General features: G+C 33.7%; 2 protein-coding genes across 2 annotated transcripts in view; one reads left to right on the plus strand and one right to left on the minus strand.

Moving 5' to 3' along the window:
• Positions 1 to 8,394, minus strand: part of LOC129229742 (uncharacterized) — a 60,978-nt gene extending 52,584 nt beyond the window's left edge. The window contains exons 1-3 of the mRNA XM_054864110.1: positions 8,335 to 8,394; positions 5,498 to 5,602; positions 335 to 468 (exon numbers count right to left, since the gene is read on the minus strand). Of these exons, the coding sequence (XP_054720085.1) occupies positions 335 to 468; positions 5,498 to 5,602; positions 8,335 to 8,394 (299 nt within the window). The remainder of the gene's footprint in view (positions 1 to 334; positions 469 to 5,497; positions 5,603 to 8,334) is intronic.
• A 4,821-nt stretch (positions 8,395 to 13,215) lies between these two features.
• LOC129229743 (telomerase-binding protein EST1A-like) overlaps positions 13,216 to 25,424 on the plus strand; it is a 49,423-nt gene continuing 37,214 nt past the window's right edge. Inside the window, 2 exon segments of the mRNA XM_054864111.1 lie at positions 13,216 to 13,289; positions 24,456 to 25,359. Coding sequence (XP_054720086.1) covers positions 24,497 to 25,359 — 863 coding nt within the window. The 5' untranslated portion in view covers positions 13,216 to 13,289; positions 24,456 to 24,496.

Consider the following 25,424-nt stretch of genomic DNA (forward strand, 5'->3'; position numbering starts at 1 on the left):
TCCGGCAGTGCGATTCTTGTATTCACACAAGTAGGCACGAATTCATTTATTAAGCAATCCCTGTTTTTCTGTATCAAAGACTGAAAACAAAGTGTGTCAACAAGTAGATGTTCTCTTTTAGTTTAGTGTCAACTCCAGCCGAATGTCTTTATTAAAAAAATGTGCATTTGTTTTATCGTTTTATTAATCTAATTTTGTTGCATTATAATAGGGGACTAGTTGGTACTATTTTCACTTATTAGAAGTTTCTCCTAGGGTGAATTCCCTTCATGCTATGTTAACAAACAGAAAAAATTAATCTTTAAAGTGTCAACTACAGGTGGTTTTACCTTACCCTGTTTTCTGAACAGATTTTGGTTTAGTTGGGGTTTTGGATTTTGGAAAAGGACATTTCCCAATTGTCATTTTTGGATTCGCATTTGCAATTCCGTCCTCATTCTTTACCGCGTCTTTCTCCAAGCTCAATTTCTATAAAACAGAATTTTCCTGCACTCTGTTCTAGAAGTTTTTAGGTACACATGAGATTTTGGGGGGAGGGGAACATTTCTCCAGTTCCCCTCCGTGGATTCGCTTTTGCCATTGTCTAATCGCTTTCCCTGGAGCCTTTCATCACGCTCTAAAAAACATGAAAATAAAATCCTATACTTTGTTTTCTGAACATTTTTAGGATTACTTGGGAATTTTTTTTTTTTGAGGGGAGAGGAGAACATTGCCCAGTTCCCCTCCTTGCATCCGCTTTTGCAGTTCACTCTTCGCTTTTCCTTGCGCTTTTCTTCAAGTTCAAGCAAGTTCTATAAAACAGAAATTTTTTTGCTGTACTCTGTTGCGAAAATGTTTAGGTACACGTGATATTTTTTTTTTTGGGGAGGGGGGAGGGGAACATTCCCCTACGGCTCCACCATCCGCCTCTGCTATTGTCTGATCGTTCTTCCTGTAGCCTATATTTTCAAGTTCAAGTTCTATGAAAAAATATCTTCCTGCTCTCTGTTCTAAAACCTTTTAGGTACACATGATATGTTGCGGGGAGGGGAACATTTCTCCAGTTCCCCTCCATGGATCCACTTCTGTTGTTGTCTAATTGCTTTTCCCGATGCCTTAGTTCACATTCTAAAAAACGGAAAAAAAATTCTGTACTCCTGTTATCTGAACTGTTTTAGGTACACTGGAGATTTTTTTTGAGGGGGGGGGGGGGGGACATTCCCACAGTTTTCTAATTTCAATCTGCTTTTGCAATTCTCTCCTCCCTTTTCCTGGTGTCTTTCTTGAAGTTCAAGTTTTAAAAAACGGAAGAATTGTGATGCATTCTGTTCCGAAACTTTTTAGGTATGATTGGAAATTTTTTTTTTGGGGGGGGGGGGAGGGGGCGTTCCCTTCCCATGGATCCGCGTCTGGGAGGGAGGGGAGACAATGTCCTTCTTTGTGGAATGAAATCATTAGCAATTGCTCAGAAATTTTGAAGAGTACAGCTAGTACTTGAGAAATAATTCAGATAAACCTAGGGGTGCCCCCCTAAATATCACAAAGATCCCTCTAAAGCAAAAGCTCCCCCCCCCCCCCCCAAAAAAAGTGAAATGCTTATCGATGAAAAGACATCCAACAAAAGAGAATGGAACTTCAGACAGATGTCTTTTTTCAAGCTCACTTATTTCGCATTGAAAAAGGGGTCCTTGTAACAATCAAAACATGTGTATGCAGTAATCTGCAAATTCGGTGCAATCACACAATGTTAATTCTTATTTTGATCCCACAAATGTGTTGAAAAATCTAGTTTATTTATATCTTCCCTTATTTGGGGAAATTGTAAGGCAGGAATTGGTGGTACTTTGTAATTTCAGGGAAAAGCGTTGCCTTTGGCCAGCGGGATTGTGAGCCAAAAAGCGGGTTAGTACAGCCAAAAACAGGATGTCTGACCACTTTACCTTTATACTCTGTTCTCACTGGAAAAACAAAGATGTTCTTCTTAATTCTGTGCATGCAATGCACACTCGCGTTAAGAAAACCCCTCTGCTTGAGCAGTGCTCTAAAAATGTTCAGTAATTAAGATAGCTCTATGCGAATGGGTTGTAAAAGGTATTTACAAAGGCACTTGAAAATGACATTCAAGGAGATTATTTATGGCTTTAACGATTAAAAATATTCTTAAGATTTCATTTGTATAAGTTTCCACAAACGTAATACATTGAATCTCATTAAAAATCAGAAAAACAGGATGCTTGGGTTTATCAATAGATTTATTTCAAACAAATCTAAGAAGGTTCTTCTGCCATTAAAAGAAGGAGTTTAGTACCGTATTCTCCTGCGTATTATCCACGGACGGCCTATAATCTGCAGGTCCTAAAATTGGCCTGAAGAAAAAAAAGCTTCGTATAATCCGCGGCGGCGTATAATCCACGGATAATACGATGTAAAAAGATAAAGTTTGAATTTAACATACCATTTGAGCAACTAAACTAAAAACGTGAAAAAGTAGTTACTTTGAAGGCATAATCAGAATTAATCTGAAATATAATCTAAAATATAATGATTTCTTCTTGAAATCTTGATTATAGTACGCTAATTACTTGAAAAACAGAGTCAAGACAATGGAGAAACGGTCTAATCTTGTGCAAATGGCTACCTATTTCACTGTAATCTTGCTTATTTTACATGACTTGAATCGCCAAGAGGAACTGTAAAATACTTAATAAAGATGTAAAAACTTTGGTTAAAATTTGTGAGACATAATGTATAAAATTTTAAATAAAATATTAAACTTGAATATTTCATTTGTTTACCATTTAACTTCATCTTAATATCATTGCGTTGTGAAGGTGACTACAAAATGATTAATAAATGTGTAACAAGCCATTTATTTTAAATATCAAAAAAAACAATAAGGTATCATAAATTGATAATTATCAATCTTCATTTAAAAACACAATTATAACGGATAAATTCTTAAAATTCGAGATTAAATATCATTTCATAGAATACCAATCAATTACCATCAGTGAATATATATTGACCGATAAACAGTTCCACCAATGTAAATATGGATTTAAGACATTAGTAACCACATTTTTGACCGATAAGCAATTCCACCAACGTAGATGATGAATTTAAACCTCAGTAAGCACATATCGACCGATAAGCAGTTCCGCCAATGTGGAGATGAATTTAGATATCAGTGAGCACATATTGACCGATAAGCAGTTCCACCAATGTAGAGATGAATATATATATAAAAAAAATACGAAGGGATGCGACGATCCCAACGTAAGACTTGCTGGTAGAACCAACGTATTTCTCAGGGATGGTTAATTCTCAATTTAGTCTGCAAGTCTTCACAGGCTCATTCAATATATTTTGCTGTGGCAGTCAGAGTCAGTTCCAAGGGAAGACATTTCGTCGTTTCTCTGGGACGGTGAGATTACTAATTAGTCTGAGATTATTTACAGACTCATTCAATACATTTTGATGGCGGTCAGTTCAAAAGAGGACATTTCGTCGTTTCTCGTTGATGGCGTTTTATGAAAAAAATTGGCAGATGAATGCTAGGTTAAATATATACGATGATCACACTATACACTTTGTTTCGAATCTTTTACGAATTTACGATGATAAAAGATACAATTTTTTTTTACGTTTTCTTCTAAAAGGCAAAAATAGCCCGCCAACAAACTCGCCTCCACACATCATCGCCGCTTGAAGAGCACACACTACTAGAGCAAGATAAATCACGAAAACAAGATTGCAAAATGGCAAAGGACGCTATCACTTTTGACGAATCATAATCCTGGGATTTAAACTTGACGTTTACCACGCCTTTGCATTTGACGTCATTATGTAACGGGCTCAGAAAAACTTTCGTTGAATATAAGTAATGCCAGCTGGTGCTGCCCTCTTGCGTGTGATCATGTTGTTAAAGTGAATAAAAAATACAATTCAACAATGAACTTTAACATTCCCCCCCCCTATAGGAAAAAGACGAAGATGGGGAGAGCAAATGTTTGTGGTAATGTGTAAACATTTCAAAATACATGACATTCAAAAACAAAAATGGCAAGTTACCTAAATTTCAATGGAAGTGAAAACCACTCTGTATTAGCATTAAAGAATTTTCCAAAAAAAAATTGAATCGAAAAAAAAATTGTTGTTCTTAATATATATGACAACATAGTTAAACTGAAAAACTGTTCGACCTTCAAATTGTAACAATTGTATGTTCAATAAAATTTCCATGATAAATCACAACAAATATTGCAATTGTTAGTTAAAACATTCTCCAAAGTAGCTAATTTTAGACAATGATCAACCATTATTGCAATTGTATATCAGGTAGCTAATCTGATATTAATTATTAGAGTGATCATACAGATGTTTTGCAGCAACAATACAAATGTATATTACAATAATAAATGAAGAGACAAAACAAAAAAAAATCCCCTACTCAGCAGGAAAAATTTTACTAACATGTAATTTAATGCTTTTATCATTTGTATCCTGCGGCTTTACCAAATAATTGTCATTTCTAAAAATTCTTTCAATGGTAAATGGCCCTTTATATTTAGGCATCAAAGCACCCGGTTTGTTCAAAACCCGAATGAATACCTTATCATTAATTTGAAATTTGTGAATTTTTCTACCCTTTAGTTGGGTTGCGTGTTGTTTAAAATATTTTTCTTCATTTTCTGCCACGGCTTTTTTATTTTCATTTGCACATTTATCCATTTCCTTAACATATGCATCATAATGAGACACTAATTCAAGATCAGAAAATATTTGCATTGGAACATTGATGTTTCTACCCAAAAATAGTTCAGCAGGAGAAAAACCAGTAACACCATGTTTACTGGCGTTATAATGTAATTTAAAAATCTGAAGTTTTTGAGACCATTCATATGTATTTTCGGATAATGATGCAACAGATTCCTTTAAAACTCGATGGGTTCTTTCAATTGTGGAGTTCCCACGGGGATAGTAAATTGAAGATTTCCTATGCTCAATGTTTAATCCCTTGAAAAATTGTTCAATCTCATCAGAAATTAAATTGGGACCATTATCAGTCAAAATTACCTTAGGCACTCCATAAGATGAAAAGTATGTGTTCAGGCATTTAATTATACTAGTAGACGAAATATTTGATAAACAGAAAGTTTCTAAAAATCTGGAATAATTGTCTACAATTGTAAAAATAAAAAATTTGTTATCAACCGACCTACATAATTTACCTACCAAATCACAAGATAAAAATGATCCAGGGCTTAAATCCTTCTTAGGAATGAATTTTGGTACAGTGTTATTACGTTTGTTCTTATTAGCCAGACATTTGGGACAAGCACGACAAAATTTTTTAACCGCAGTAAACATGGATGGAAAAAAAATATAACTTCTGCAAAAAATTATATGTCTTCTGAGCTGCAAAATGTGGAGTGTGGGCATTTTCAATAGCAGCATTTCTTAAAGTAGTTGGAACATAAATCCTTTTAAATTTTTGAATTTTATTCCTCTTCTTTACCTCAACAACCTTAAGTAAAATTTTGTCATCATCTAAACCAAATGTTTCCAAAGTATTTTTATCATTGTTTTGCAATCTTTCAATAATTTCTAAAATTTCCCTATCCTTCTGCTGTTCCTGGAAAATAATGTCCTTCGACAAGTTATGTTTTGGTTGGAAAAGATTAATGTTATTAACTGTCATTTGATTTTCCTCATATACGCGGCTTAAGAAATCGCTTGGATTTTTTGCCCCAGGGATAAATTGTGGGTCGTATGAAAAGTCACTTAAAAATAAAATCCATCTGCATACCACGTCAGGTTGTTTTTCCATGTGTAAGAATTCCGTCAAAGCTTTTGCATCACAAAAAAGAGTAAATTTGACTCCATATAAAATTTCCCTAAAATGTTTAATAGAAGAATAGATAGCGAAAAATTCCCGCCTCACAGAAGAATACTTTGATTCAGAAGGTGACAATTGCTTAGAAAAAAATTCAATTGGAAAAAATTGATTGTTGATTTTTTGCATAAGTATAGCTGAAATGGCAATTTTGCTAGCATCAGTAACCAAAAATAAAGGAGCATCCTTTACAAAATTTTTTAGTGTTGGCTTATTTAAAATGGCATCCTGTAATTTTTCAAAAGCATCCTGACACTCGTTTGACCATAGGAATGGTGTGTTCTTTTTAGTCAAATTAACAATAGGAGCAACAATTTCAGCATACTCAAACACAAGATGTCGAAAGTAATTAGTCATGCCTAAGAATGCTTGTACTTCTTTGGTGTCTTTTGGGATGGGAAATTTATTTACCTTATTTATGTTATTCTCAGAAGGAGAATAGCCATTATGGTCAATGTTGAATCCTAAATAGGTTATTGAAGATTTACACAGCTGAAGTTTAGATGGGTCAAGAGTCAGGTTAAAAAGTTTCAGTCTATCAAAAACCTGTTGTAGAAGATTTAACAACTGGGACATGTCATCAGCTGCCAGAACAATATCATCAAGGAACCATTGTAAGTTAGGTCCTTTTAATCCCTTTAAACAATGTGATAAAAGAGCACAAAAGTAGCTTCCACTATTTCTAGCACCAAAAGGAAGTCGTTTAGGCTGAAAATTCCCCAATTCAGAGCAAAAGGCCAACTTTTCCCTATCCTCGGTTCTTAATAAAATTTGGAAAAAAGCAGATTTTAAATCAAGCACACAATATAAATTTCTACCAGAAATATTCTGCACTATCTCTGAAATTTTTGGTAAACAAATTTTGAATGGTTCAGTAATAGCGTTTAAAAGGCGATAGTCAACTACCATTCTGAAATTTGGTTTTGCATTGGGATCATTTGATTTTGATGGTTTTTTTACAAAAATGCAAGGGAAAGAATAACTACTAGTGGAATGTTCAATAATTTCGGCCTCTAAAAGCTTATTAATCTCCTTTTCAGCAAATTGCTTAGCTATTCGAGGTAAAGGGTATGGTTTAGTTGATAGAGGAAAGTCGTGAAAAAGTTTAAATTCAGGTACTATAAAATCCGTAGAACCAAGTGTTAAATAATTTTTTGAAAAAACTTCATAGTTGTCCATTAATAATTTTGTCATTTTATTTTTGTCATTGTTATTAAGGTGATCTAAGCAAAAATCATTGGGAGAAAGTTCTTTCTTTCTTAACTCCTTAATTTCCTGCATTGTTAAATTGTTTACATGAGCGGTTTGAGAATCAGAAGGTTGTTCAAAATCATCTTCAGAAATTTCCTGAACAGTACCTAAGCATTGATTTTTTTGAATGATAAATTCAGTGTCCGAATTGTTGTCAACGATGATGTACATTCCCTCAGCATTTTTGGCAGAATGTAGAGAAAAATTGATGTTACATTTATCCTGAATCTTGCCAGGTGAAAAAAGCAATAGGTTGGAATCTCTAAGTTCCTTAGGAATACACATTTTTACGATTTCAAAAGAATTAGGAGAAATTTTAACATTAAGAGCAGATTTCACTTTGAAATAATTGGTTGAAAGTTCCTGAACATCATTACTAATGGTATCATTGGTTGCAGTAATAGCATTAGCCTGCTTAATTTGCTCATTAGGCGAAATAATAACGAAATCTAATTTAGTTTTGTCAGTGATTATTCTCTTATTTACAGTGTCGAGAATAATTTTGTTACGTTGGAAAAAATCATATCCCAAAATAAATTGATAATTAGTATTCCAAGAAAAATTTGTGGTGAAAAAAAGATTTGAAAACCATTTTCCCTGAATTTTGAATTTTAAATCTACAGCTGACCTACAACTTATACTTTCGTTATTCACGGTTTTAATTTTCACACCCCTTGATACATAGTTTAATTTTGAGATCTCTTTAATCTTTTCTAAAACGGAACCTTGACAGATTGAGATGTTCGCACCGGTGTCCATGAGTGCATAGCATTTAAAATCCTTAAAAGTAATTTCAATGACAGGTAATGCATTATCAGAGTTGGTGCAAGACATTAGTACCTTATTAGTAAAATTCTGTAATTCATTATCATTTTGATTGTGAGTATTAAATTTTTGTAAGGTTCCCATCTCCTGCACAATTTTCACATCATCTCTATAAAAAATATCATTGATCTCATTTGAAAATTTTTTTTCCTCCTTTAAAGTTTGGATCCTGCCATCCTTCAGTCAATTTGACATGATTATGGGGTTCCGAATTCTGATGGCTAGCATAACCTCGAATACCCCCTTCTAGTTTAAATTTCCTCTATTTGCATTTCCTTTATTGTATGGCCTGAAATTCCTAGCTCTCTGCCGGTTGTGATAACCTCTATAGCCTGAGCGGTTCCTTTGGGAAAAATTGTTTTGATTGTGACCCCTGGAATTACCTGGAAAGTACCAACATTTAGTGGTCCAGTGATTACGGCCACAAATATGACATTGAACATTTTCAAAATTGGTTTGATTTTGTGAAGTTGATGGACCCTGATTAAAATTTTTATCTTGAAAATTATTTGGTCTATTCACCTGAAGAGAATTTACATCATAATTAAAAGTTGCAGCATTCTCATTTATCCCCTTTGAACTTTTTAAATTGTTAACAGATTCTGTCAAAATGGAAATTTTTCGATTAGTTTCCTCCTGGCTTTGTAACAAAACATTAATTTCCAGTTGTGGGTTACAGAAATTCCCAGAACTGTTAAGGGCATTTTCAACATGCTTCGCAATTTTAAGTGCCTGTTTGAAAGTGTTGGGACCCTGCTTCTGAACCTCAATTCTGATGTCGGGCCTTAGAGCATCAATAAATTTGGAAAATTTTGATTTATCCACTAAATCCAAAAGATCCTTCTCTGCGTTGTTATTTGGGTTTAAAAATCTATCAGCGGCTTTAACAACACATTCACTTAAATCCGTTACGGATTGCCCCTGCTTTTGTGATATACCCCAGAAATCCTTTTGAGCAGATTCAAAGGAAATTGTGTAAGAATATTTTCTCTTTAACTCTTGAGAAAGCTCGGAAAATGTAGCATTGGCATTTCTTTTTAAGATTTCGGAAATAAATTCCTGTGCTTTGTCTCGTAATCTCAATTTTAAGATTATTATTTTCTTTGCAGCTGACCATTTTTCGAGTTCAGCAATTTCACAAATGTTATCCAGAAATGCATGCACATTCTCGGAGTCTTCTCCAGAAAATGTTGGGATAAGGGGTAACAATGAATTTGCCATGATATAAATTTTAGTACTTATTCAAAATATATATGCAACTCAAAAAAAATATATATGCATTGATGAAAAAAATGACACATAAATATTCAACATAATAATAAAAATCATAAAATGCAATAAATTATATAATGCAATCCAGAGTGGTCCCCAAAATTTCATTGAAAAGCAATAACCCCTGTTCGGCACACACGGCACCATAAAAATGTAAAATACTTAATAAAGATGTAAAAACTTTGGTTAAAATTTGTGAGACATAATGTATAAAATTTTAAATAAAATATTAAACTTGAATATTTCATTTGTTTACCATTTAACTTCATCTTAATATCATTGCGTTGTGAAGGTGACTACAAAATGATTAATAAATGTGTAACAAGCCATTTATTTTAAATATCAAAAAAAACAATAAGGTATCATAAATTGATAATTATCAATCTTCATTTAAAAACACAATTATAACGGATAAATTCTTAAAATTCGAGATTAAATATCATTTCATAGAATACCAATCAATTACCATCAGTGAATATATATTGACCGATAAACAGTTCCACCAATGTAAATATGGATTTAAGACATTAGTAACCACATTTTTGACCGATAAGCAATTCCACCAACGTAGATGATGAATTTAAACCTCAGTAAGCACATATCGACCGATAAGCAGTTCCGCCAATGTGGAGATGAATTTAGATATCAGTGAGCACATATTGACCGATAAGCAGTTCCACCAATGTAGAGATGAATATATATATAAAAAAAATACGAAGGGATGCGACGATCCCAACGTAAGACTTGCTGGTAGAACCAACGTATTTCTCAGGGATGGTTAATTCTCAATTTAGTCTGCAAGTCTTCACAGGCTCATTCAATATATTTTGCTGTGGCAGTCAGAGTCAGTTCCAAGGGAAGACATTTCGTCGTTTCTCTGGGACGGTGAGATTACTAATTAGTCTGAGATTATTTACAGACTCATTCAATACATTTTGATGGCGGTCAGTTCAAAAGAGGACATTTCGTCGTTTCTCGTTGATGGCGTTTTATGAAAAAAATTGGCAGATGAATGCTAGGTTAAATATATACGATGATCACACTATACACTTTGTTTCGAATCTTTTACGAATTTACGATGATAAAAGATACAATTTTTTTTTACGTTTTCTTCTAAAAGGCAAAAATAGCCCGCCAACAAACTCGCCTCCACACATCATCGCCGCTTGAAGAGCACACACTACTAGAGCAAGATAAATCACGAAAACAAAATTGCAAAATGGCAAAGGACGCTATCACTTTTGACGAATCATAATCCTGGGATTTAAACTTGACGTTTACCACGCCTTTGCATTTGACGTCATTATGTAACGGGCTCAGAAAAACTTTCGTTGAATATAAGTAATGCCAGCTGGTGCTGCCCTCTTGCGTGTGATCATGTTGTTAAAGTGAATAAAAAATACAATTCAACAATGAACTTTAACAGGAACATTCAAGCTACATAAAATAACCAACATACAGGCAGGCAGCAAAGAAGAACATGCATACTTCGTAAAATAAACAACATTCAGTCGGCGTACGGTCTCGATCGGTGAATCTTACTGTAAAAATATTGAGGTTCAATGCGTTGGTGTTAATGGGAAAAAAAAAATCACAGATAATCCGCGGCTGCATATAATCCGCACCTCATAAACTTTGCCTTTTTTAGCAGATAATCCGCAGATTATACACAGGAAAATACGGTAAGCCCTCATTTGGGGTATGCTATTCAGTTTTGGACGCCTTAATGAGGAAAGATATTTCTGTGTTGAAAAGGGTTTAAAAAAGTGTAACTAGACTAATAAGGGCACTGTCAGATTTAGATTATGATATCAGACTAAATAGGCTTAATATGTATAGCCTGGAGCAAAAGAGAGTCATAGGGGACATGATTCAGTTGTTTAAATTTATCAAAATGAAAGATGTTAATAGATTAAATTTTTGCACGGAAAGCAGGATGAGCGATCATTGTTTTAAGCTCTTCAAATCTCAGGCTAACCTAGAAATTGGGAAAAACTACTATTTTAGTAGGGTTGTGGGCACTTGGAACAGCTTACCGGTAAAGCTGAAAATTAGCGGTCGCCACGCGCCATGTGGCAATTAAAGTTGCAAAAGTGGCAATTAAAAATGTATCATCGATCGCCACCCCCGGTTGCCACTCTCGCTCAGTCACTCTACTTGCATTCCCAATCGAACCACATTCCCCTCGCCCTGTTCCGAGCTACTTCGATGCATTCTTTTCCCCACCGCTAGAGGGAGAAATTCATCTGCAGCAGTGTACCGTCATTTGCACTTTGAACCCTGCACGTGCCACCTGCCTTGCGATAGCTGTTCAGCGATCACGTGGTGGAAAGCCTAAAATTGAAGAAGAAGAGGAGTCACTTAAAGTTACATCATTTTTCCTCAAAAGATAAATGATCAATTTATTGATCACTTACCATTTCATGATTCATTTAAAAATATATATTAGTTTGAGATGTTGCTTACAACAGGAAAAACATCATAAAGGTCCCTATTATTTGCAAAATGATTTAGTAATGCTCCAAAACTGAACTTTTTCCTCGTTTTGCACTGTACTAAAAGGTTTGATTTTTTTTTTTTTTTTTGTCTCTTCTGTAAAATTTTATGCTTTTTGGTTGTGTCACCTTCCTTGCATGTGAGCGATATTCTGATGATACTTTTCTTCAAAAATTTGAAACATAGTTGCAGTTTTAAAAAGTGGCTACTAACTTTAAAAAGTGGCCACTAATAAAACTCAGTCTACCGGCCACTGACTACTAACCAAAATTCCCAGTTTTCAGCTTTACTTACCGGAAGGGTGGTAATGAGCACGGGGGTGGATAGCTTTAAGGGGGCCATTGATCTTCATTGGGGACTAATAAACTGACTAAGACCTAGCTGAGCCCAGAGCCTGTTGCTGGTCGCCACATTTGTAGTTGTATATTATACTTCACGGTTATATAAAATTGAACCAACAGTATTGTATAATTATAAGAGGAAAATTCCCCAACATAATAATAAATAGTCGATAAATTCATGAGGCAATGCTTGCTTTTTAAGGTTGACACCTGTAATACAAACAAACATATTAAAATTTTAGTTTGAATGAGCATTGAAAAGCTCTATCTTCGATTTTAATATCATGTTAGAATGAAAGTAAGATGCATTAGTTGATGATGTAGTTAAACTCTAAATTTTAGAGAGAAGAGGAATTATGTTAATGCTCCTCATCCTGATTGATTCTTCAAATGTCAACTTTGGATTCCTTTATTTTTACGCAGTCAATCAAATGCACTATTATGCCCTTGTCTAGAAAAATTAGTCATACTTAAAATTTGAAATAAGACCCCAAGACGTAAATAGTGAAAAATACAGCATGTAAGTCAACTTGAATGATTTTAAATAGTTATATTAAGGAATACATTTTTACTTTGAAATTTTTCAAACATTTTGTGTGATGGCTAAATAAATATTCTGTACGTTTTAAACTTCAAAACATCAAACTTTAAATTACACTTCATGATAACGAATGAGATGTAGCGATATTTTATAAATGACACCGGAACTTAAAAACACGTGAAAAAAAAAGCGTTTCAAATTACAAATAAATTTTCAATTGTTACTTCAAATATACGCACTTCTTCGACTCCATTCTTAGAGTGTGTCTAAAAGTCTAGAAAGCTTCTTATTTCCCAATTTTTATGAAAAAACGCAATCCCACAATCCAAAAAGCAAAACGAAACATCATGAAGCGCAAATAATCGCAGACGACTGCCAGATTCCGAAACAAAAACATACCTAGTAATGAAAAGTAAGACGCTATTTTTACTTATACCTTATATATAGCCTGCTTTTTCAGAGAGAACTCGATTACATAATTAAAAAAAAGAGTTGCATAACTATTTTAATTTTTTTTGGTATAGTCAAGATAATTAGGACGAAAACAAGTAGCATATGATGCACTCTCAACTCCACACTAACAGGTTTTCGCAAGAAAAATATATGATGGCGGTTAGCGTGAAGCTGAATGACGATCATTCTGCTAAAAATTTTGGAGTGAAAATTCCGTTTAAGGTTGACATTTGTGGTAAGTGCGTCATTATTTTTTAAACTAGTATTTCATAATATCCATGTATTCGCCCAAAAAGTGCGTATCTGTTTATCGTTTTGAATGATGAGTAGTTTTATTGCTAGCATGCGATATGATTCAATAGTAAACAAAAGAATTAACAATCTTAGCGTTGTTGTAACAGCTGTTTCAACGTCGTATTTCGTAAAACTTTGCCTAAATCAGGGTAAAATGTGACTCATGCTATTTTTTAATAACAATTTTTTTTAAATTCGCAATAATATCGTATTGATAAGAGTAGTATTTTATTCAGCATAGACTTGCTTTTCGGAATAGGATTTATCACAATTTGGCTTTACGATTTGAATATGTTTTTGAAAGAAAAAATATCATTCCCGTTAATCTTTTACGAAGTTATAATCATCCAAAAATCAATTTTACTTTCTTAATTTTAACTTAAACGAAAGCAATTTGCGAACCTTTCAGTATCAATTAGAAGTTTTCACAAATGATTGTAATGAATAAATTAAAATCGTATTTTTGAATTCTGCTCGAATTTTCAAACAGCCTGTCAATTTTTGCTTATGATACGATTAGAAATCTATTAAGATAAAATGAAGCATTTATCTATGTAATAAATAAAAGTAATGACAATAATATAATCAGAGCTCAAATAATGTTTCTTGTATTATGAAGCATAGAAAGTTTTATGAAATTGTGTAATGAATTTTAACCTAAGAATAGAGAAATTAGTTACAGCATAACCTCCAGATATAATTCAGTTATATACTTTTTGCTTTGAAATCAAATTTTAAAAGCTATATTAGCTAAAAGTGGTACAAAAAGCATAGTTAAGATAAAAATATGACGCATGCACTCAAAACCCATAACCACCGGAGGATCCACAATATGCAATGAAAGTTCATAAATCTATAAGGCATGAACACATTGTAGACAGCAGTTTGGTTTAACAAACAAATCTATTTGGTCACTCATATTTGATGTAAGTGTTACAAAAAAAATGCCTACAGTTACTTAATGTCTTGACAATTACTTATTGAATACATTTGTCATGGTATTTGTTTTTTCTTTAATTTTTTATTGTGTAAAACCAGTATACAAGAATAGACTGCTAAAAGTATCTATGGTTCAATTAAATTTTGTAGTTATTGGTCTATTGGACCAATGACATTTTTTTTTAGAATTTCTATGCCTGCTATTCCTTCTATTGGATTTTGAGATTTAAGGGTTTATCAAAAATACTCAGATTTTGATGCCTAAAAAATGTTTTTAAAAAGCCAAAAAAAAAAAAAAAAAAGCCTAAAAAGTTTATCAACGCACTTAAAATAAAAGAATTTCTCTTATATTTTCACATGAATTCTCACTTAAAATATTATTGCTTTCATAAGTGTACATATAATTGTCTTAAAATATTTATTCAAGATAAAGATTGTGATACAATTTTCAGTGAAGCTTGAAATAAATGGTAAATTCTGAAATTCAAAATACTAAAGGGAAAATGTATTTAAACCCAAGTATTGGCAGCTAAGGGGTAACAGGTGGCTGCCAGGATGTGCAACCCTTATCTTAATTCCATGTGGATGTCCCTCCCTATATCTTAACACTTGTTCTGAAGAATGAGAAGGGCAATCATGCACATCAGTGGATCCTGAAAAAGAGAGGCCAAGGAAGGGTCAACTCCTATCTTCCAGAATAACTTATAAAAAAGGGGAGTGAAGACCCCCCTTGCTTCACCCACTCACAAATTCTTCAGAAGTTATTTGTTTCTTTTTGTTATCAGCAGCTCCTTTCACTGATGGACACCTGTTGTTCCTTTTCCTGAAAATTGAATAGTGCAACTCAGTTGAAATGTAAGAAAGCTTTTAACAATGAGTCAGTTCTAATGAATTTATGTAGGATAGTGCTGATAAACTGGTTTTAGGAGATATAGAGAGCAAGGTTGGCCAAAATGGACCTTATGGTTTTTTCAAAAAAAAAAAAAAAAAAGCATTTGAAAAACAATTTTGCCTACTTTGTTTGGGCTATTTTTAAACAAAATAATTAAATACTGCTACAATATATTATCTATTTGTTAAGTTTTAAACAGCAGGTAATTAACTTGAAATTGTTTTATGTATTTTGAATTTTAATTGTCTTTACAGATATGCATTATACAAAATTTAATTACACCTATGCCTATCAAAGTCTTAAGGGACTAAAAAAAAGTTTCTAAGATTTTAAATCAAAGATATTTGATTCATTTCTGTAACTGATCCAGCAATAATTCAAAATATTCTTTGTTTAAATCAAGTAATTTCTGATTTTCTGAAGGATTGTAGATTGTGTAATGAAAGCTATATATTATCCAGAAACTTCACTCTGATGCTTAAAGTTTTTTCTGACTTTTCAGAACTTAAAAAATATTTACTAACAGTGGGCTGAAAACTGCATGAACATCCTTTATTACTGTCCTACAAAAATAGTTAATATTTCTTACTCAATGGAAAGAAAAAGGGAAAACTATTGAATCAAAAAATTTAATTAAAAAACTATCTCTATTTAGGCTTAAATTCAGTTAAAACAGATCTAGACAATTGATGTTCTGCTGCACTATTGAACAAATAAAGTAAAATAAAGTGGGGAAAAAAAGAATAATAATAATTTATCAAAATCTGAGCCTCTATTGTTCTTGACCAGTCTTACATAATATAGATGAACGCGCGAATGGCGTTCGCAGAAAATTTTTGGCTCTGCAGAAATTTTTTTTCAAACTGCTACCGTTGATTTAAAAAATATATATATATATATATATATATATTTTTTTTTTTAAAGGGAATTTTTAAGAAAATCCCAGAATTTATTTCTGTTAAAGCCTTTCTCCAAAAGCATTTTAAAGCACATGTGTAAAAAAAAAATAATGGTTTTGGCAGTGGTTCAGTTGGTGAAAAATAAGCAAACTATATGTTATTGTAAAAAAAAATTAAATGATGTAATGATTTAAAGCACTTTTTTTTTGTCTCTTTCATATTTGAATATAAATTTAATTTTTTATTCAAGGGTGAGTGAGGCAAAATAATTATTTGCAGAAAATTTTCCAGTTAGGATTTGTGTTCGCAGAAAGCTTTTCATTTTATCTAAGTCTGTTCTTGACCTTGGGTTTCAGTATCTTCCATATTTTTCTGCCGAAAATGCTAATTTTTTACTAGTTTTACTGATTTTTCTCACTTTAAGATGATTTCTAAGTTTTGTCCATTTGTTCACGAAAGTAGAAAATACATGTTCACTTCAGTATGAACTTAATGAGTGACTTATATAAAAAAAAAACTTCCATATTTTTCTGCAGAAAATGCTGAATTTTTATTAGTTTTACTGATTTTTTCACCCCAAAATGGTTTTTTTGAAAATGATCCAATGGGCAATTCCGGTAAAAAATGAAAAAAAATTTCTCAGTTTTAATTCTATTTCCCAAATATAAACTGATACAAAATGATTAAATTTATTTACAAGATACTTACTACATCCCACTGAATGAAAAATCATATTAGTTTTCCAAAATAGATCCCTAAAGTATAAATTAAAAAAGTTTAAAGAGTTGGTGTCGGACGTAAACACACAAATAGTAAAAATATTTTTTGGCGAGTTCAAGCAACATTTTTCAAAGAAGTGTTTCCCGGTTAGCTTTTATTATTTAATATGATCATTAAACCTTCATGTACAGTTTAACTTAAAGTGCATACTGCAACCAGAATTTTTGAATGAACTAGTATTAATAACTGTTTTACAGCAGGGGTACTTAGCCCGTAAAATTTCGCTATAAGAGTTCCCCACACTATGGGATAAGTGGTTCCTCCCATAACAGTGAGGATTTGAAAATCAAAAACAACTCTGATGAAATATTTGTATTAGTGAAATACAAGACAACTATGATGACTTAGTAGAAATTTATAGTTCAGCTATCAAAAACTGCTAAAGCTGGTGATTAGTTATTTGTGAAACTTACCTGAAAGAAAACCATTAAGATTTATGTAGATTGTTGATCTAATGTTGATAATTATTCTTCCTTAGCCAACTTTACATAGACGCAGTCATTTAGGGTTTCCAATTTCTTTTTCAACTTATAGTTAGGGCTAATTTGCCAAAATTGATCTTAATCAACTGTATTACGTTCATTCAACACACCTTTATTTGTAAAACTAAAATATATACCTAAAGGCTTTCAATAAATTTCACAAATGAAATTGTTTTGTTTTAAAATTTTTTGTGATACGGATTGAAAAGACAGTAAATATCTCATAAATGAATGCATTTGCAAAAAAGTAATTCACACTAAAAATTTACATAACTTTATCATGTAAGACTCTCTTATCCCTTTTTTAGATATACTTCATTTAAATTTAATTAAATGGGGGGTGACCAGGGTTGCCAGACGTCCCAGATTTCAAGGGACAGTCCCGTATTTTGAAAAATTGTTCCGCGTCCCGGGGAACTTCCATACGGGATGGCTAATGTCCGTATTCTTGCTGATAACAATGTTTTACAGAACGAGGCATTATTTTAAGGGGGAAAAAATAATGGGCAATAAGAAAATCATGTGGCAACAAACGCAAAAAATTATTTTCTTTTTGATTTTGTTCGTATGTTTTTGTTTTGGCAGCAGACCATGAGGAACCGAATGGTTACTTCTTCTTTGCTCATTGACTAAGGTTGGAAATATATCTCTGCGCCTGCTTTGTCAATCACAATGAAAACAATTTTTATAATTTGATAGATGGCATTTTGTGAAGTTTAATGCTTTATTGCGATTGAATTTTTCAGATTTATCATGAATAAACGTCTTAAAAATCTGCCTCCCCCCCCCTTTCACTCCTAGAGGTCAGTCCCGTATTTACTGTTCTTAATTCTGGCAACCCTGAGGGTGACCTACTTACCCCTTACTATGGGGTATGTGGGTTACTCATTCAATTTTTTTTAAATATAATCCTTTAGAATAGTTAAAGCATTCTTTTATAAAATAATGATGGATTTCTGTTTATTAATAATGTCCAAGATAAAACCAGACAATAACTTTAATTTTTTTTTATTTCAAAACTTTTGTATAAGTTTTAAAAAACGAACTGTCCTCAAAAGGGGTCCTACTTACCCCAATCAACCCTATATGTATATACAGTAAATTCTCTAAGTTGTTTTTTATGGTTTCACTTTAACTTTGAAATTAAAGGCTAAAAAAGGAGAAACAGTTGAAAACATATGCTGTTTAAAGGAATGTAACTGTCTTACGTAAAAAATTTTTTACATCCGACACCTAGATTTTAATAAAAATATTCATAACTTACAAAATGGAAATAGGTTACATCAATGAGATTGAAAATCTTACTTTGTATCCAAAAATACATGTATGCAGCTTTAAAATTATTGTCTCAGCATAATTAATTGCACATTTTGGTGTCGGACGTAAAACACTGAATGTACCCCAGAGGAATTTTACAAATCAAAATGAATAATATTTTGACACATTTTTTTGCAACATCACCAGCAATACATTGTATCTTTAAATGGTTATTCATCTCAATTCATAATGTTAGTATGTACTCAAGATGTTGACCTTAGTTTAACCTTCTGTAACTTATTTATAACTGAAATTATCAAATTTTAGACAGGCATTTCAAAATATACAACTTTTTACCTTTAAAATGATACTTCATTTGTTTAGAAATTTTGATTTTGAAAATTCGATCATCTGGTTGACCTTTTCGTGGAATTACCCCAACACGAAAAAAATCATACAGCATAAAAGTATCTCCAAAACTGTTTAAAAAATTTTTAAATATTTCAATGAGAAAAAATGCATAAAAATCTGAAAAAATGCTCTAAAAAGTCTTTAAAAACACTCTAAACGATAAAGTGGTTGATCTTTGATTTTTTTGTGTGACAACCTAAGTTTGTGACCTAAGTTGTCATTGTAAAATGTACAGCATGAGTTTTATTCAAATCCCCCTTAATAATTTTAGTTGAGTTTAGTAGATAGAGTGTAGTTATTTCAAATTATATTCCATGAAATATAGAAGTTTTTTGAAGTATGTATAAAATATAATTCTAATTAAAATGTTAACTTCTTTGTCACATACGAGTTCATGAACTATGTACACCCAAACCTCTTTTTGTGCGGTGGATAGGGACCGTGTGAAAAAAAAATCGCTTAAAAAAAGTTCATTCGTTTTATAAATAACTTCGTCCATTTTTATCGTCAATTGAGTCCCTATCTGATTGAAATTTTCATACGCCGCACAAAAAAGTTCGTACATGTTGTATCCTTCCTTATTCATCTTAGTTGGAAGGTGGTGCGTGGGTTTACTTAAGTAACGAACATCGAAACCGCTTACGAACTACACATACTTTACTGGCACAAGCACACAAAATTACATACATCTTAACAAAAGGTGAAAGCACTTTTCCTTCTCAGTTACAGTTAGATCTCGATCCAGTTTACATTCTCATACAGTCACAGTTAAAGTTAATAGCATTAAGACACTACATCCCTCCCCCCAAAGTCCTTATGACTACAGATCAAGTCTCTTTGGAGGCTTTCTGATTCGAGTTGACCGTCGAAGCACTGGAGTTAGTTCAGCAGCTGGCAAGGGCTTGGGATCTGGAGCAGCTGTAGGCATTATTGTCTTTCTGGATGGACTTTTTGGATCGGGGTACACCACAGGTGAGTTTGGGCAAACATTGGAGCTAGCAAGTTCATCAGAATCTCGGGAAGCCTCGCAAACGGACTCCCTATTTGGCTCGGATTGAACCGTGGACGATTCCTGTTCCCTGTATCTAGGGACTGTACTCTGTGACGTCTCGGACTCGGATACTGCAGTGTTGCGTATCTGGTCAATGTGTCTCTTCCATAACTGTCCGTTAACATCTATGGTGTAATGCAGGTGACCATCTCTACTGACGACTGTACCGAATTTCCACCTTCTATCTCCTTGGCGATAATTCCGTACAGCGACTCGATCACCGGTATTGAAAAATCGATCTCTGAAATATCTTTTTTTCGTCTCAGATCTATCTGGTGTCGAACATCGGGTATGAGCAGATCAATTAATGTCCTTATCTCTCTCTTCATAAACATGAATGATGGGCTTTGTTGGGTAGTTATGTTTGGAGCTTTGCGATATTGCATTAAAAACGTGTTTATTTTTTGACGAAGGGAACCTGGGAAGTCAGACATCGCCCTTAGCAATTGTTTAACGGTATATACATACCTCTCTGCCTGACCATTACTAGATGGCTTATAAGGAGCACAAGTTTTATGTACAATACCATTGCATTTCAGGAATTTTTCAAACTCTTCTGATTTAAGCTGCGGTCCATTATCACTGACAAGGGTAATGGGTAACCCATATCTCGAAAAACACTCTCTTAGGCATTCGTTGGTGTTTGCAGAAGTAATTTTCTTCATAGGAAATACTTCAAGCCATTTGGAGTACGCGTCCACTACGATAAATAACATGTGTTCGAAGATTGGGCCAGCAAAATCTATATGAATTCTCTCCCAGGGTGCACTTGGATATTCCCAGTAGTGTGTTTTAACTTTTGGGGGATCAGCTTTATGCTTTCCACATTCTGTGCAGCTTCTTACCATCTCTTCAATATCCTTGTCAATATTCTTCCAATAGATGTATGAGCGGGCTATGCCCTTCATTTTCACCATACCCAGATGGCCTGTGTGGAGATCTTCAAGTACTCTTCTTTGGTAGCATTTTGGAATGCACACCCTGGATCCACGTAAGATGCATTCATCTTCTACAGCAAACTGGGCAGTGTCATCTCCCTTCCCTCTTACATGTTTCCCTGATTTTAAGGCATGATAGATGGGCTTTAGCTCTTCATCAAGCTTGGATTCTCTAGCAAGATCCTTTGAAGTAATTGGCAAAGTCTCAATTTGGCACATTTGAAACATAGATATTTCATCTCTCAGATCTAAATCTTCTGATTTTAAAGGAAGTCGTGATAAGAAGTCTGCATTACCATGCTCAGCAGTGTTCTGATATATAATGTCAAATTGGTACGCTTGTAAAAATAATGCATAATGCAATAATCTTGTTGCTGACAATACAGGAAGACCTTTTTTGCAACTAAATATGGCAACAAGAGGTTTATGATCAGTGACCAGAGTAAATCTTCTACCTTTTAAGTATAAATAAAAAATTTTTATTCCCCAAATAATTCCCAAGGCTTCCTTATCTATTTGAGAATATCGCTGCTCCGTTGGGGTCAATGTTCGAGATGCAAATGCAATAGGATGTTCAGATCCGTCGGGAAATTGGTGCGCAAGGACGGCGCCTAAGCCAACAGGTGAAGCATCTGTTGACAAGATAACTGGTAAGCTAGGATCGTAATGAGCAAGGACTCTGTCCGAACATATTTCTTTCTTGATTTTATCGAATGCTTCAGAACATTCCGCATCCCAATTCCATTGAACCCCCTTACGGGTCAATTGATGCAACGGATATGCCAATGTTGCAATATCTTTCGAGAATCGACCATAAAAATTTACAAGTCCCATAAACGACTGAATCTCTTGAACATTTTGGGGAGTTTTTGCCTTCATAATAGCTAAAATTTTGTCATCTGTTTTTGACAAGCCCTGAGCATTGATTTTGAACCCGAGGAATTGTATTTCACTTTGAAAAAATTTGCTTTTTTTATTATTTAACTTTAGGCCATGTAGCCGACATCTTTCAAAGAATTTTTCTAACTTTTCGCAATGGGTTTCTATATCGGGCGTAGCAATGCGAGCATCATCAGAAAATACTTCTACCCCATCTAAATCCTTAAATACAGATTCAATGTAGCGCTGCCATACCGCTGGTGCGGCATTCACCCCATACATTAAACGTTTACAAATGTACTTAGAGGCCTTTGTGAGTGCTTATTGTGAGGAGTTTTTGACTCTCTTCGTGCATTTCCATCTGCAGATAAGCTTGACTAAAGTCAATTTTAGAAAAAACTCTACCCCCACTGAGTGATGAAAAAATTTCCTCTACTCGCGGCAAGGGGTATTGCTGGACTTTAAGATTTTTATTCAGCGTGACTGAATAATCAGCACATAATCGTATGCTGCCATCTGCCTTAACAATTGGTACTATTGGGGTCGCCCAGTCACTTGTTTCTGTTTTTTCTATAATGCCTTCCCTCTCAAGTCTATCGATTTCTTCTTCAACTTTATTCTTAAGAGCGAAAGGTACAACGCGTTGTCTGCAAAAAATAGGTTTTGCATCCGACTGCAGCTCTAATTTGCATTTATAATTCTTTATTTTCCCAACACTCGAATTATCAAAAATATCTGCATACTTGTTAAAAAGTAATTTTAAACGATCATTTTCAGCTCCAGTTGTTTTGACATGTTTGATGCCTGCCCAGTCAATATTAATTTTGTGTAACCATTCTCGACCAAAGATCGTGTCTAAATCTTGTTCTACTAGGTAAAGATTTAATTCCTGTTGCTGATTATGATATTTAACATCTACTGTTACGTATCCCAGAGGTACAAGAGAATTTCCATTGTAAGTCTTAAAAACTAAATTAGTAGGAGAAAGTTCCTTTCCAGAAATTTTCCGGAATTTTTTTATGCTCATGACTGATACAGTTCCCCCTGTGTCCAGTTCCATCTGCACTGGTGTATCATCAATGGAAACCGAAATCATTATTGGAGGTTGTTTTGGTTCCTCCTTTAAGTTTGACTTTAGTGTCACTTCGTACATGGGTACGCTATTTATATTGTTTTCCCCCACTTGCTTCTGTTTTACAAAATTCTTTTTGGTTTTGGGTGTTCTCTGGGCAGCAAAACAAGCTACTTTAATATGCCCTATTTTCCCACAAAAAAGACATTTTGCAGTCTTAAATTTGCATAAATTCGGAGAATGATCCTTCGAAAGGCATCTATAGCACGGTTTTTCAATTTTCACTGCCGAGTTTTGAACTTTCGTTTTGTTTACGGGCTGTTTCGCATAACTTTTATTTGAATGTATTACGTTCAATTTCGTACCAATAATAGCATTTGAGCTTTGAGAAGCTTTTTCCATAGCCGAAGCAATAGCTAATGTTTTAGATAATTCCAAATCATCTTCTTCGAACAGTCTATCTAAGGTTGTTCTATCCCGTAACCCACTTACGAAAACGTCTCGGAGCATTGTATTTAACATGTTTTTATCATAATTACAAGGTACCGCTAGCGATCTTAATTCCGCTATGTAAGCACTTATGCTTTCCCCTTCCTGTTGTTTTCTGTTTAAGAACATATGTCTGCTTGGAATTATGAGCGGTTTAGGATTTAGATGTTCCTTAAGAATATCAATAAGAGTATCGAAATCTTTTTCAGCAGGATTTTCTGGAGCAAGCAAATTTTTTAGCAAATTATACAACTTAGCCGATAGGCTAGAAATCAAGGTTTTACCTCTTTTAATTTCCGCAACATTCTGAATATCTAAAAATGCTTTAAAGCGCTCAATAAATGAATCAAATGATTCTGACGTTTCGTCATATTTATCAAACTGAACACCAGTTACTTTCGATTTTGAATCTGGTTGTTCTTTCGTTTGTAAAGCTTCCATAAGCATTTTATTTTGCTCAATTAATTGCTGAACTAGTTGCTCCATGACAGATTTTTCTCAATTAGAAATATATCAGAATTAATAATTCCTACCTTGAGCTGTCTTCAGTTTAATAAACCTAATCCTTACTTGATTTCGCACTCTTTATACTCTCAAACATCGTCGCCAGTTGTTGTATCCTTCCTTATTCATCTTAGTTGGAAGGTGGTGCGTGGGTTTACTTAAGTAACGAACATCGAAACCGCTTACGAACTACACATACTTTACTGGCACAAGCACACAAAATTACATACATCTTAACAAAAGGTGAAAGCACTTTTCCTTCTCAGTTACAGTTAGATCTCGATCCAGTTTACATTCTCATACAGTCACAGTTAAAGTTAATAGCATTAAGACACTACAGTACAAAAAAAGAAAAATCGCACAAAAAGAGGTTTGGGTGTACTATATCTTATTTTCTTTGCTAATTGTTTAATTCTGCTTTAATTTTGTTGAAAAAGTTAAGCTAAAAGCTGTCAAATGTCTTATATATTATTTTTTCATACATTTTAACTACATCACTTTATTCTTTTAACAGAAAGGAATTGCATTTCTCCGTGCAGCTCACCAGAAAATGCCATGAAGCAGAGCAAAAAAGAACACCGTAAACCTGAGCAGCAAATATACAGACCTGGAATGGGCCTGCATAACAGGAATATAAGAACAGACGAGTTCAAAGATTCAAAAGCCGCACCAGACCTACCTAGAACAAGTTCACATTGTGATGGTTCAGACTCTGCTACAGTTAATAGATCAAATCATGAAGATAGCCATAGCAAAAAGGCACACGCTAATACCAAGAACACCAAGAATCGCAGACCTGACATTCAAGTCTATACACCTAAGCCTAAAATAGTTGCACAGTCCAGTGATAAGAAACAAGATTCACAAAAACCCCCTAGTGATCAGTACCCTAAAGCGGAAAGTGAAGACATTTCCAATTTACCCAGCAAAAAATTGAGTCCGTCTTTTCCTAAGAAATCTGTATTTGAACATGATGATCGAAAATCTCCTACGCAAAAATCTGTGAGTAAGAGTTCTGTGACAAAAGTGATCAGTGCAAATTCTTCAGAGAAAAAATCATGGGCAAGTATGGTAGAAGAATCAGACCTTTTAAATTCTAGGTCCACATCGGATGACAGAATGTGCAATGGCCATTTAGATGACGGTGAAATACAAACTTCAGTCGCCAAAGATGGGAAGTGTCAGGAACGAAAATCTTCAAAATCAATTAAAGATGACTCCAATAAAAGTAGGCACAGGGTCAGGAGAAATTCGCTGAAAAGTGAAAATCCTCATGTACCGATTGAAGAATTAGACAAAAGTGATGTAAACATAGCAAAAATTAATAAACAGAGCTTTAATAGCAGTCAACAGAAACATAAAAATTCCGAAGAAAAAGAGAGAAGGCACAGAAAAGTAGGAACATTTCTGAGAGCTCGGTTAGTAGCGACTTAAAAGCTAATCATGTCTTTGAAAGAATGAAAGACTTAACCATTCATAATTC

This window comes from Uloborus diversus, chromosome 9 (assembly GCF_026930045.1).
Source record: "Uloborus diversus isolate 005 chromosome 9, Udiv.v.3.1, whole genome shotgun sequence".
Lineage (NCBI taxonomy): Eukaryota > Metazoa > Arthropoda > Arachnida > Araneae > Uloboridae > Uloborus > Uloborus diversus.